The 13,825-nt window shown below is 40.9% G+C and overlaps 1 protein-coding gene across 5 annotated transcripts in view; it reads right to left on the reverse strand.

Moving 5' to 3' along the window:
* PLOD2 (procollagen-lysine,2-oxoglutarate 5-dioxygenase 2) overlaps positions 1-13,825 on the reverse strand; it is a 302,336-nt gene that overhangs the window by 20,170 nt on the left and 268,341 nt on the right. For 4 of the 5 annotated variants that reach the window (XM_036349574.1, XM_036349576.1, XM_036349577.1 and 1 more), the window contains 4 exons: positions 10,360-10,485; positions 4,203-4,344; positions 3,031-3,093; positions 1,337-1,450 (listed from right to left, as the gene is read on the reverse strand). In XM_036349574.1, the coding sequence (XP_036205467.1) occupies positions 1,337-1,450; positions 3,031-3,093; positions 4,203-4,344; positions 10,360-10,485 (445 nt within the window). The remainder of the gene's footprint in view (positions 1-1,336; positions 1,451-3,030; positions 3,094-4,202; positions 4,345-10,359; positions 10,486-13,825) is intronic. The other variant, XM_036349575.1, reaches the window with a different exon arrangement.

A 13,825-nucleotide genomic window follows, 5' to 3' on the forward strand; every position in this document is an offset into this window, starting at 1 on the left:
AAGGCAGGGGATAGGGGCGATAAGAGAGCAACCAAAGGACTTGTATGCATGCATATAAGTATAACCCATGGACACAGACAGTAGGGGCTTGATGGTATGTGATGGGTGTTGGGAATAGCTGGGGAAAGGTCAATGGGGGGAAAAGGAGACATTTGTAATACTTTAAACTATAAAGAATTAAAAAAAAAAAGACATGACAAGTGATGGTGAGGATGTGGAGAAAAATGAACCCTAGTACACTGCTGGTGGGCATGCAGACTGGTGCAGCCATTGTGGAAAACAGTATAGAATTTCCTCAAGAAATTAAAAATGGAACTCCCATTTGACCCAGCAATTCCACTTCCAGGAATATACACCAAAAAATCAGAAATACCAATCAGAAAGAATATATGCATCCCTATGTTCATAGCAGCACAGTTTACAATAGCTACGATTTGGAATCAGCCTAAGTGCCGATCAGCAGATGAATGAATTAAAAAATGTGGTACATCTACACAATGGAATACTATGCTGTGGTAAAAAAGAAGGAATTCTTACCATTTGCAACAGCATGGATGGACCTAGAGAGCATTATGCTAAGTGAAATAAACCAGTTAGACAAAGGTAAATATCACATGATCTCACTCATTTGTGGAATATAATGAACAACCTAAACTGATGAACAAAAAGAGATCCAGAGACATAGAAGCATTGAACAATCCATCAAACTGCAGCAGGAAGGTGAGAGCATAGGAGTGGGAGTGATAGATCAATCAAAGGATTTGTATGTATGCATATAAGCATAACCAATGGACACAGACAGTAAGGGGATGAGGACCTGTGCTTGTAGGAGGGAGCACATGGGGAGAGGTTAATGGGAGATAAAGGAGACACATGTATACAATACTTTCAACAATAAAGAATTTTAAAAAATTTATACAAAATGTTAAAAAATAAAAATTATAAAATGAAGTTTATTTTCTCAAACTAATGCTTGATTTTTCTTCCTAAAAATCAAAATGTAATATTATCAGATGTGAGCTACTTGTAACCATTTTTTTTCTCAAGTTGTGGTTAAAAATTTGATGTGCTTTTCAATATATAATAGAAATACTTGGAGAAATAAATTTCCTTTCCCAAACCTAATATATATTTTTATAAAAAAAGTTCTTAGGCAGGTTTAGATCTACTCTATAGAACATAAAATATAATTAATTACATCTTTTTAAAATTGATATGATTTAAAAATATATTAAAGGCTCTTACCACATTTTCATATTATTAACCCAATTTATTTTAACCCATTTAGAATTACAGGAAAACAAGTAATAAATAAAGTTGAGTGTGAAATACATACCACAGGATTTTCAAAAATCTGCCAGAGGTCATTGTTATAATGGGAAGTATTGTAATTTGCAGTTGATAATAGTCTTCCAAATTCATGTCTATTAGAAATGTACATAAATACACCCTATATGTCAAAAAATAATAATATTAACAATCATAGAATAAAGTACAAGAAAATATATTTAACCATAGGAAAATATGAGATATCAATTTTAACTTTTATATTTTCATTTATGAACATGCATTTTTATTTTTCATATAAAATGTACATGATTAAAAATTAAATTATTTTTTATTCATTATGAATTCAGACACCACACAAAACAAATTGCTTGCACTGCCACCCAACTGAAAAAAAAGAAGAGGCAGAATGGTCCTTTTCTCATTGATCCTAGATACAGACATCAGGGAAAAATTCCTGTTTAAAATCAGAAGTATTTTTGAGACAATGTGCAATTAACTGTATCTCTTTTGGCTTCTTATCCTTTCAAAGAAGATATCACATTTTTAAACAAGAATTCAAATGTCAATATTCTTTCATCAGTCTATTTTATTTTTTTATTTTCCTAATGTTTAAAAACTGAACACAGAAACTACTCGTACATTAAAAGGCGGCTAAAAATCAGTCTCATATCTTTGTGCCAAACCAAATAAATGTGGCAACACCACTAAAGTAAGATTGTTTCTTTTAATACCTGTTTTAATGGTAAAAGAGTTAGTTATCCTATATAATAAAAAGGTAATATTCAAATAGACCGAACAGCAGAACATCAGAACAACCAATCAAAGTGTACTATGCTAACGATATGCTAAGGCTGTTCAACAGCTCGCTATGACATGCACTGACCACCAGGGGCAGAGAGTAGACCAGTCAACCAGTCATTATGACGTGCACTGACCACCAGGGGGCAGATGCTCTGACTGGTAGGTTAGCTTGCTGCTGGGGTCTGGCCAATAGGCACTGAGCAAGATGGGCCGGACATACCCTGGGGCACTCCCACAGTCCCTCCCTGGCCTTGATTGTGCACCAGTGGGGTCCCTTAGCCTGGCCTGCGCACTCTTGCAATCCTGGACTGCTCGGAGCTATTTCGGGGAGCCGGTTTCAGCCCCATCCCACAGGCTACTCCCCTTGGGAGGGTGCCAGACGCAGGGTTCATGGCTGGCAAGCGCTGCTGTCTCTCCCAATCGGGACTGATTGGGCGCAAGCTGCAGCAGGCACAGTGGGTCCAGGATGAGCAGGAGGGGCAGGTAGGAGCTGCAGGTGGCATTGGACTGATCCCTGCAGGCCACCCAGAAGGACCCCACCCATGCACAAATTCGTGCACTGGGCCTCTAGTTAATAATAATAAAAAACTCATGAAGAGTATCCAATTCTAATTTTTATCAAGATGTACTTTATACTTACTCCTACCTTCTCTCCCTTAAAAAAACAAAAAACTAATGGAAGGGATTTATGCTTCATTTTCTCATCTATTATAATACATCAGTCATAAAATATAAATCAGCCCAAAGAATTGAGAGTTGAACATCCTTCAATGCCCACCCCCAATACACAAAGTTTATAAGCACATACGTAGATTCAGAAACAGTGAATACCAACAATTTACCAAGCTAAATGGAAAGAACACTCTTTAAGTAACTTATTGCTAGACAATATACCATATTCAATAAACAAAAACAAATAAAAATAAATAAAAATAACACCTTTGGGGGGATGAGCATTTGGAATGTTTCCGGAGTAGGGGAGTCTTTTTCCCTTTGTAAAGTCTAAAATGAAGAGAAGCATGGGATAAGTTGACCTGCAAACCCACTCTCTCATGTAGTCTCAGGTAGTAAAATAGCAACCCTTCATGAAAAGCTGACATTCTGAAATGCCCCTCTTAGAAAACATGCAGAACAAGCAAAGCTTAGAGCACACAAAGAAACAACTCTAACCCCTCTTTTCCCCTTGTGAAACATAAATCCAAGCTCATTCAGGAGTACAATTTCCATTAGACATAAAATTAAGACAAAGAGAAAAATGTGTAAGAGAGGCCATTCTGGGATGCGCTGTTGAGTGAAATTAGCCAAACATGAGCACAAATTACAATTATAGATACTGAGGATATTTAATAACAATGCACACAGGTTTGTAGGAAAAACAAACATATTCACACAACACATGCCTTATTAAACTATAAAAACTACTTGCCAACTTTTTTGATTGTTCACAAAATTACATTTGCTTACATAAATTTGAATACAATAATCAAATCGTTTCTAAAACAGAAAACCATATAAATATGTTTAAAAAGATTTTGAAAAACAAATTATTTTCTATAGTCATTTAAGTTATATAATGAAAGTAGATTTGTAGAATAGCAATTTATCATTAATTTTTCACATAAATTAAATATACTACATATCTCAATCCATCTCCCAGTTTAGTGGTAAGACATGCAGAGATATTGATAATAAAGTATGGACACTGATTTTCAGAGCAAAAGTGTGTTCTTAAATGTGTAAATGATCATTTCATCTAGGCTTTACCTAATTAATTTTATTGAGATCAAGTTTTCAATACAGAATTACAAATGAAAGTATATATTAATTCTTAAAAATGCTATGCTGATTTGTAACAAATTCATATTTATTATTGAATCCCACTGTTGCTGATGAGTTAGCTTAAGCAGTAGCCTAATTTTTCAAGTATTTAATAGGTAAATATTCAAAAATTATTCTCCATAATTGTTCTCAATTTCCCAACACAGAATCAAAAAAATTGGCTAGTATTTACAAACTAGAAAGAAAAAGGACATCAAAAGAAAATAGCACATCAATTGAGAAAGCAAGCCATCTTCTAAGAACATTGAACAAGCCATCATCATATACCCTACCATTTCTCTAGCATTTCGGCAAAGAGCCATGTCAGGATCCAGTCTATCACGAACAAAATAGTTCCTTTCATTCATCTCTGATCGAAGTGTCTTCCCTTTAATTAAGTATACATTAGCCATGTATGGGACATTCCATATTCCTCTGAAAGTAAAGAGAAGACATTCCAAAATACCACAAATATAAAATACTTAGTTTTATTTTTTTATATATTTTTTAAGATATATTTATATTGATTTTTATACAGAGAGGAAGGAAGAGGGATAGAAAGCCAGAAACATCTATGAAAGAGAAACATCGATCAGCCGCCTCCTGCACACACGCTAATGGGGATGTGCCCGCAACCAAGGTACATGCCCTTGACCGGAATCGAACCTGGGACCCTTGAGTCTGAAGGCCGACGCTCTATCCACTGAGCCAAACCGGCTACGGCACTTAGTTTTATTTTTGTTTTAAAGATAAATGCCTTATATGTTTAAGTTATATATATAAATTATTGAATTAAGCCCTAACTGGTTTGGCTCAGTGGATAGAGCGTCAACCTGCGGATTCAAGGGTCCCAGGTTTGATTCTGGTCAAAGGCATGTACCTTGGTTGTGGGCACATCCCCAGTAGGGAGTGTGCAGGAGGCAGCTGATCGATGTTTCTCTCTCATCGATGTTTCTAACTCTCTATCCCTCCCCTTTTCTCTCTGTAAAAAATCAATAAAATATATTTTAAAAAATTATTGAATCAAATTACATGCAAATACAAATATACTTAATGCCATTTGACACACACACGCACACACACACACATTCATACATGATATTTATACAGTGTGTCCCCAAAACATGTACACACACTTTAACAGCTGATAGTTCAATCGACGTTTCTTTCTTTTCATCCAGACTAAACTTTAAACAAAGGAAATTCATCCTAAAATGCTATTGGAAGTTTGAAAACGCAATTGAAGTACAAACTCTGCCTTTATAATTATGCAAAGTATGTTTGCATTCTTTCGGGACATCCTATATATGAGATTATCCTATCTAATAAAAGAGAAACATGGTAATTGGCGTACGACCGCTACCCTTCCCATTGGCTAATCAGCGAGATATGCAAATTAACTGCAGGCCAAGATAGCGGCTGGCAGCCAGGCAGCTTGAAACTAACATGAGGCTTGCTTATTTCTGTGATGGAGGAAACCAACGTTCCCCGCCTGCCTTGCCGGCCTCTGAGCCTGCAGTCTGAAACATTGTAACAAATATAGAAGATAAACAAAACCCCAGAAACCAGCTTTCCGTGAGCCGGGATCTCAGAGCTGGAGTTGATACAGTGTCTCGATTATAGAACCCAGCAGAGGCCTCATAGCTGGGCCAGAGCTAAAGCTGGCCCAGAATAAAAAGAAAAGAAAAAAGGAGCAGTTGGGAGCTTCAGTCACCTGCGAGCCTGAAAACAGCCCTCAGCCCCTCACCCAGACTGGCCAGGCACCCCAGTGGGGACCCCCACCCTGAAGGGTGTGTGACCAGCTGCAAACAGCCATCATCCCCTCATCCAGGCTGGCCAGGCACCCCAGTGGGGACCCCCACTCTGGTCCAGGACACCCTTCAGGGCAAACCAGCCAGCCCCACCCGTGCACCAGGATCAGCGGAGCCGCGAGGCCTCCCAGCACCAGGATCAGCGTGACGGGGCAGTGCCCAAACCCCCTGATCACTCTGCGGCTCTGTGTGTGACAGGGGGCGGGGCCACAACCTTCCTATCCGTCCTGCTCTGTTCGTGACAGGGGAAGGCGCCCCAACCTTCTGATCAGCCCTGCTCTGTGCGTGACGGGGGGAGCTCCCGAACCCCCTGATCACCCTGCGGCTCTGTGTGTGACAGGGTGCGGTGCCCCAACCTCCTGATCGCACTGCGGCTCTGTGTGTGACAGGGTGCGGCGCCCCAGCCCCCCCCCCCCCCCCACGGGCCCTGCTCTGTGTGTGACAGGGTAGAGCCATAACCTCCCCATCGGCCCTGCCCTGAGTGTGAGAGTGGCAGCGCCCCAACCCCCTGATCGATCCTGCTCTGTGGGTGATAGAGGGCGGCGCCCCAACCCCTGCTCCCCCCACGGGCCCTGCTCTGTGTGTTATGGGGTAGAACCATAACCTCCCCATCGGCCCTGCCCTGAGTGTGACAGTGGCGGTGCCCCAACCCCCTGATCCGCCCTGCTCTGTGTGTGACAGGGGGCGGTGCCCCAACTCCCCTATCGGCCCTACTTTGTGAGTGAGAGGGGGAGCTCCTCAACCCCCTGATGGACCCTGCTCTGTGCATGACAGGGGGGAGATCCCCAACCCCCTGATCGACCCTGCTCTGTGCATGACAGGGTAAGGAGCCCCAACCCCCCTGATGGGCCCTGCTCTGTGCGTGACAGGGGGCAGCGCCCCAACCCCCTGATTGGCCCTGCTCTGTGCGTGACAGGGGGTGGTGCCGCAACCTCCCCATCAACCCTGCCTTGAGTGTGACAGGGGGTGGTGCCCCAACCCCCAATCGGCCCTACCCTGAGCGTGACTGAGGGTGGCATTGCAACCTCCCAGTCCGCCCTGCTCTGTGCATGACAGGGGGTGGCACCCCAACTCCCCAATAGGCCCTGCTCTGAGCCCGACCAGGGGCTGCACCTAGGGATTGGGCCTGCCCTCTGCCACCCGGGAGCAGGCCTAAGCCAGCAGGTCGTTATCTCCTGAGGGGTCCCAGACTGCGAGAGGGCACAAGCCAGGCTGAGGGACCCCCCCTTCCCCCCCGAGTGCACAAATTTCTGTGCACCGGGCCTCTAGTCCTATATAATAAAAGCCTAGGTGGCATAACGCCCTCATGCGACACCCTTGCAAGACATCATCACAAGATGGCTGCCACAAGATGGCTGCACACACAGTGGAGGTGGGGCCTGGTGGCTGCTCTGCACAGTGAGGCCTGGGCAGTCCTGAGGGTCTGCGCGGTGCAGAGGAGGCCGGTCCCAGCATCTCTGCTGCCTCACAGAAAGAAGGCGGGTCACGGAAGGGGAGGGCAGTTATGGGTGATCAGGCTGGCAGGGGAGGGCAGTTGTGGGTGATCAGACCAGCAGGGGAGGGCAGTTGTGGGTGATCAGAACAGCAGGGGAGGGTAGTTGGAGGTGATGGGGCTGTCAGGGGAGGGTAGTTGGGGGCTAACAGGCCAGCAGGGGAGCAGTTAGGCATCAATCAGGCTGGCAGGGGAGTGGTTAGGGGGAGATCAGTCTGGCAGGCAAACAAGCAGTTAGGATCCAGCAGTCCCGGATTGTGAGAGGGATGTCCAACTGCCGGTTTAGGCCCGATCCCTGCAGGGACCGGGCCTAAACCAGCAGTTGGACATCCCCCGAGTTGTCCCAGATTGTAGAGGGTGCAGGCCAGGCTGAGGGACAACCATCCCTGCCCCTGAATGAATTTCATGCACCAGGCCTCTAGTTTGGTATAAATTACATTGTTATGAGATAAATCACTATCTTCCCTAGAGAAACTTTATTTTAAGGCTGATATATGTTTGGCATTTTGACTGTCACCCCTCAGTTGTTACAGTTAGAATATAATATTCTGTTGTACAGAAGGTGTTTCCCTTTAAGGTTAAGCAGTTTGATAGAAAAAAAATAATGCCATACAACTTGTTTTCTAGAGCTGGTTTACACTGGCTCCCCAGTGATAACTTGTAACTTCACTAAGTCTATGCTCAGTGACTTCACATTAGAAGCTTGAAATCAGCCACGGTAGAAATATTTACACCTTAGAAATTGGCAAACATTATAAACCAGGACATCCTCCAACCCCAAGAACCAGCTGTTAACATTTACCAGCATACTACTCAATATAGCCTAAAATCCTCCTTAAATATATCCTCTTGAAATTCATTAAGCCACCTCAAATTTTGTTAAAAAGGAAAGATATGAAGAAATATAATCAGAAGGAGATGGGAGGTACATTATTTGGACCTTCATTCTTCCCACAGACCTATCTCCTCACTCCCAATATGACTCACTTCATAAGAACAATATAAGAAAGGATCTGCCTGAAGGGATATACATGCCTGTTGCTTTTAGAGAACAGAAAGGGAAGATCTTGACCAAAAAAATGTACATATTAAAAAAATATGATATCATTTTGTTTCACTAGATGTGCCTTTAAGAGAAATGGTCATAAAAAAAAAGAAAGAAAAAGAAAACACACACATAAATTTGTCATAAGATGTCATTCCTTCATGCAGTTTTTGTACATGAAGGAATGTACATGTGTATTAACTAGATTAAAAATCTCTACCTTTTTTTGTTTGTTTTTTGTTTGTTTTTTGTTAATCCTCACCTGAGGATATTTTTCCATTGATTTTTCTTTTTTAGAGAAAGTGGAAGGGAGGGAGGGGAGGAGAGAGAGAGAGAAAGAGAGAGAGAGAGAGAGAGAGAGAGAGAGAGAGAGAGAGAGAGAGAGAAGGAAGGAAGGAAGGAAGGAAGGAAGGAAGGAAGGAAGGAAGGAAGGAAGGAAAGAAAGAAAGAAAGAAAGAAAGAAAGAAAGAAAGAAAGAAAGAAAGAAAGAAAGAAAGAAAGAAAGAAAGAAAGAAAGAAAGAAAGAAAGAAAGAAAGGAAGAAAGAAAGAAAGAAAGAAAGAAAGATTGATGTAAGAGATACATTGATTGGTTGCCTCCCGAACAATCCCTGACTAGGGCAGGGAAATGAACCTGCAACCCAGGTATGTGCCCTTGACCCAGAATCAAACCCGTGACCCTTTGGTCCATGGGCTGATGCTTTAACCACTGCTCAGACAAGGGTCTACCTTCTTTTTATTCTCACATTTTAGACAATGACAGGAGATTAGACAGAAAATCACATTTATATAGCAACTTAAATAAAACATGAATTTTCTGCCGAAACTGATTTGGCTCACTGGATAGAGCGTCGGCCTGCGGACTGAAAGGTCCCAGGTTCGATTCCGGTCAAGGGCATGTACCTGGGTTACAGGCACATCCCCAGTGGGAGATGTGCAGGAGGCAGCTGATCGATGTTTCTCTCTCATCGATGTTTCTGACTCTCTATCCCTCTCCCTTCCTCTCTGTAAAAAAATCAATAAAATATATTAAAAAAAAAAACCACATGAATTTTCTATTCTACTTCTGTGAACTCTTATTTCTACTATACCCACAGGCACTATCAGGCATATGGTCTATACAAATAATGCCAGAGACAATAAGTACTTTGAAATAACAGAATATAATCTTAGTGGTTTCTCAGCTATCTGCTTCTTAATTTCAACTAACAAAGCCTTCATCATATTTATATCACTCAAATTTGCTATTACTATTTTCACAAACACAACATCTTTTTAATACTCAACTGTTGAACAAGAAATATTTATGTGATTTTCTTTCTAAATTTAAGGACACATATTTTAGTTATGAAAAAAAAATGTTTGCCCTTTTCAATTGGTCTGATGTACTTGAGAAACTAGGCAAAGTATTTATGATTCAGTCACTTTGGTTCATTGTATGAAAAAGAATGACACTCTCCTGTAATATTACTTTAGCAAAAAAACCTATTTCAATTGTGACTGTTAGTTTTAAAGATATCAACTATTGTCTCAGAAAAAAATATCAATCATATACACACTTTATAACAAGTATATTCTTTTCAAAGTCTAGAAATTGAATTCAGATATTAGTGAAGAAATTGATCTTTAAAGTAGAATATTTTACACAGAAAACACCTGCAATAGGAAATGTTGGAAGATTTTGATTCTGAGTGTTGTTTGTTCATTTATAAATTTTTAAAAGCGGTCAAAACAACCTTCATCCTGGCAACTAGATAAATTAGTTAAACTAAATTTGATTTCCAATCTTTTAACTAAAGAATATTACTCTTCTAATAATCAGTCATAAGATTGCTATCCATGGTAACCATATATTGTATATTAGAATTTCCCACAACTGTGAGTTTGTTCCTTTGAAGATTTAGAATTTTAAAAACATTTTTTTGTAAAACAGTTGTTTACACTAATATTTCAGGACCCAAGTCATCCCCAGGTTCTCAAATTTCCATTAAATATAAAGAAAAAAGATAAATAGTAATAAATAAATAAAATTCAAGTAATATTAACAAGTCCTCATCTCTAGGTCATGGTATTTTACATTAAAAGATTAAATTAACTAACTTACACTCTATTCCCTTGAACAATATCCACATAATCTTCATATCGAGCAAAGTAGCCATCAGGACTCAGGGCTCCCCAGAAGTTGGACCACAGCTTTCCATGGCGAGTTACAAGAGGAGCAATTATCTTTCTAAAGAAAAAAAAAATCCAGGTAACTATTTGTTTTAATCACCACAGAATTATGGTTCTGAACTTAGCTTGACACAGAATCATTCAAGTTCATTTAACACACATGTAGTTAGTCCATAAAACTAAAAGTAAAATAGAGAAATTGCTTCCCAACACTTTTTCTTAAATAAGCACTGCTGATTTTCAGTGATATTTCTTAAAAAGAGTAACAAAAGTAACTCAAAATGTGAATAAAAGTATAAAAAGGATTTTTAAAAGTCCCTTTCCTATGTCCAAAAAGGTGAGACTACCATATAGTATTTCAGAAACTATAATATATAAAATCAAGTATTTCATAATAGTCCATGGTGTATTAAGGTGTCAAATAAATATCTGCTGGGAAAAAAATGAATGATGATGGGCTAAAATATTTGTAAATAGGTCAGTTTTCCTAAAGTTAAGTCCTGAGGGCAAGTGCCGGGGGGTACAAGAGGCGGGGGGAGGGGGAGGTCAGTGAGGAAAAAAAAGGAGACATATGTACTACTATTTGTAATACCTTAAACAATAAAATTAAATTTTAAAAAATAAAGTATGTTTATAATTTTTACAGCTTTTAAAATGGGTTGTGCTAACCCTGGCAATATGAAACATTTTTCTGGTTCTTTAACTATTTTAGAAAACGAAAGAGTAGATAACTACCATAGCACTCTAACCACCTACCAGAAAATAGTCCCTTTGAGAAAAGTATGTTACAAATCCAAAACATGTCACATTTCTTCTTAGGGAAATCTAATTTACGACGTGTCAACATTTTCCAAATAAACTCACAAAACCTGCTGTTCTTCTAAAATTACTTCTAAAGTATTGTGCATTATAGTGGTACCTCACAATTTTAAAAAAAAGCTCACAAAACTTCTCCAAGAGAAAGCTATGCACCAACTATTCTTCATAAAAAAACCTATTCTCACAACACGCCAATGCTGTGAAGACCAGGCGTGACCTTTCTCTTACAATAAAAAAGTGAAACTTAGTCTATAAAATATACAACATGAAATGAATAATTTTGGTTTATTTTTCCTGATTCCTATTAATAATGAAATATTAACCAGAAACACTTATACCTTGATTTGTTTAAAATACATGGATAAATTAGAACCTATATATTTTGTTCATTTAAGAAATGATAATTCAATGTCAATAACTGACAAGAACAAATATTTAATAGAAAAAAATCTTGAATTTAAATCTCAGCTGCCTCCCAAAGATGGATGGGAAAAGAAATGTTGAAAATCAAAATCTAAAGTGTGCCTCAATGGTTTTGAGCATGGAAATACAAGAATAGAAGCTGGGGCCCTGGCCAGTGTGGTCCAGTTGATTTGGTCATTGTCCCATGCACTGAAGGGTCACAGGTTCAATTCCTGGTCAGGGTACATACCCAGGTTTTGAGTTCAAACTCACTTGGGGTGCATACAGGAGGAAACCAATCAATATTTCTCTCTCTCATTGGTTTTTCTCTCCCTCTCTTTCTCTTTCTCTCTCTAAAATCACATATCCTCAGGTGAGGATTAAAAAAAAAAAAGAATAGCAGCTGGGAGATTAAATAACTAAAGGAGTAAAATTTGGAGCACGGCAGTCAAAATCAGCGATAAGAGGAGAAGAGGAACAAGAGAACTGATGAGATGCTGGAAAGCCACATGCCCTAAGATGTGACCCATCCCCCTGACCCTCTAGCCTTCAGTCAAGTCTACTAAATCTTGAAAGAGTCTTGGTCTATGTCAATGCTTTATGTAAACTACATGCTTGGATGCAGGTGTGTATCATGTGAAAATAATCCTTAGATAATTAACAGAAATTTATGAAACTGGAGAAATAATCAATTTTATTGACTCTTTACTTATGAGGGAAATTTTATAATTGACAAGGTTTAAAGCATTAGATTAATATTAAAGAGGATATATGTTAAATATGTACATGAATTCATTAACAATTCACTATAAGAATTACTAAATACCTATCAAGTGTCATATAATAAAAACATTAAATATTATAAAAAAGCATATCCTATATAATAACAGGCTAATATGCAAATAGACTGAATGGCAGAACAACCAAACAACCGGTCACTATGACATGCACTGACCACCAGGGGGTGTGCCCGGAATATGGAAGGCATCAGCTGCTGCAGGATGGCAAAGCAGGTGAGCAGGCCATTGGTTGCTGTCATCGGGGCAAGCCTTTGGTGACTACTGAAAATTCTATGCTACTATGCGCCGCAGTCCCCCCCGCCCCCCCGTGTTTGCATCTGTTGCCGGTGCTGGCCCCACTTGCACCCACTGCCGGTACCCAGTGCCAGCCCTGATCACTCAGTACCATCAGCGGGTGCGAACAGTGGCTGCCAACCTTGATCGCCCCTTAGGGCTTCTCCACCTCCCCCTTCTCCTGAGGGGAGATCAGTGCCGGCAGCCACCTCTTGCACCCACTTTTGGCAATGGCACCACTCACACCCACTGCTGGAGCCACTGTTCACACCTGCTGCTGGTGCCCAGCACAGTTCCCAATCGCTCGGCGCCATCACTGGATGTGAGCGGCGACTGCCAGGCCTGATTGCCCTCGAAGGCTTCTCCACCTCCCCCGTGCTCCTGAGGGGCAATCGGAGCAGCAGCCGCCACTTGCACCCACTGACGGTGCTGCCCCGCTAGCACCTACTGCTTGCACCAGCCCCAATCGCTCCACACTGTCAGTGGGTGTGAGTGGGGCTGGTGCCATCAGTGCATTGGAGTGGCAGCAGTGGGAGCAGGGCTGCCAGTAGACAGGAGACCGGGGCTGCAGTGGGAGGGGCCAGGCAGGTGCACAGAGGATGGGCCAAGACTGCCTCTGTGCCCACCACAGCCTCACGGCCCACAGTTCCTTTCAAGGTGCATGAATTCGTGCATTGGACCCCTAGTGTATATTATACAGTATTAAATTTCAATCAAATTAAAAGGAAATTAACATGGCAATTTCAAGAAAATGTTACTGAATTCCACCAGGTTTTAAGAATTAAACAGGAGAGATTAAAATGGTGGCAGAGAGATTAAAAATGGTGAAAGAATAGGTGATACTGCATGGACATGCTCCCAGGAACAAGCTGGAATAACAACTGAAATACGGAAAGGCTTCCTGAAAAATCAACAGAAACCTCACAGGAGAGAACCCTGATACCCAAGGACTGAAGGTGTGGAGACTGCATAGTGACTTGCAGGAGGGGTGGAGGCTTGAAAGGGCTGGCTGGGCACCCACAGACAGCAGCTGAAGTCCCAGAGAGATATCTCAGCTGTGGTTGGGGGAGTACTACTGAGAACTCTGGGATCCAATCTCAAAGC

Source organism: Myotis myotis, unplaced genomic scaffold (genome assembly GCF_014108235.1).
Source record: "Myotis myotis isolate mMyoMyo1 unplaced genomic scaffold, mMyoMyo1.p scaffold_m19_p_2, whole genome shotgun sequence".
NCBI classification, from domain to species: Eukaryota; Metazoa; Chordata; class Mammalia; order Chiroptera; family Vespertilionidae; genus Myotis; species Myotis myotis.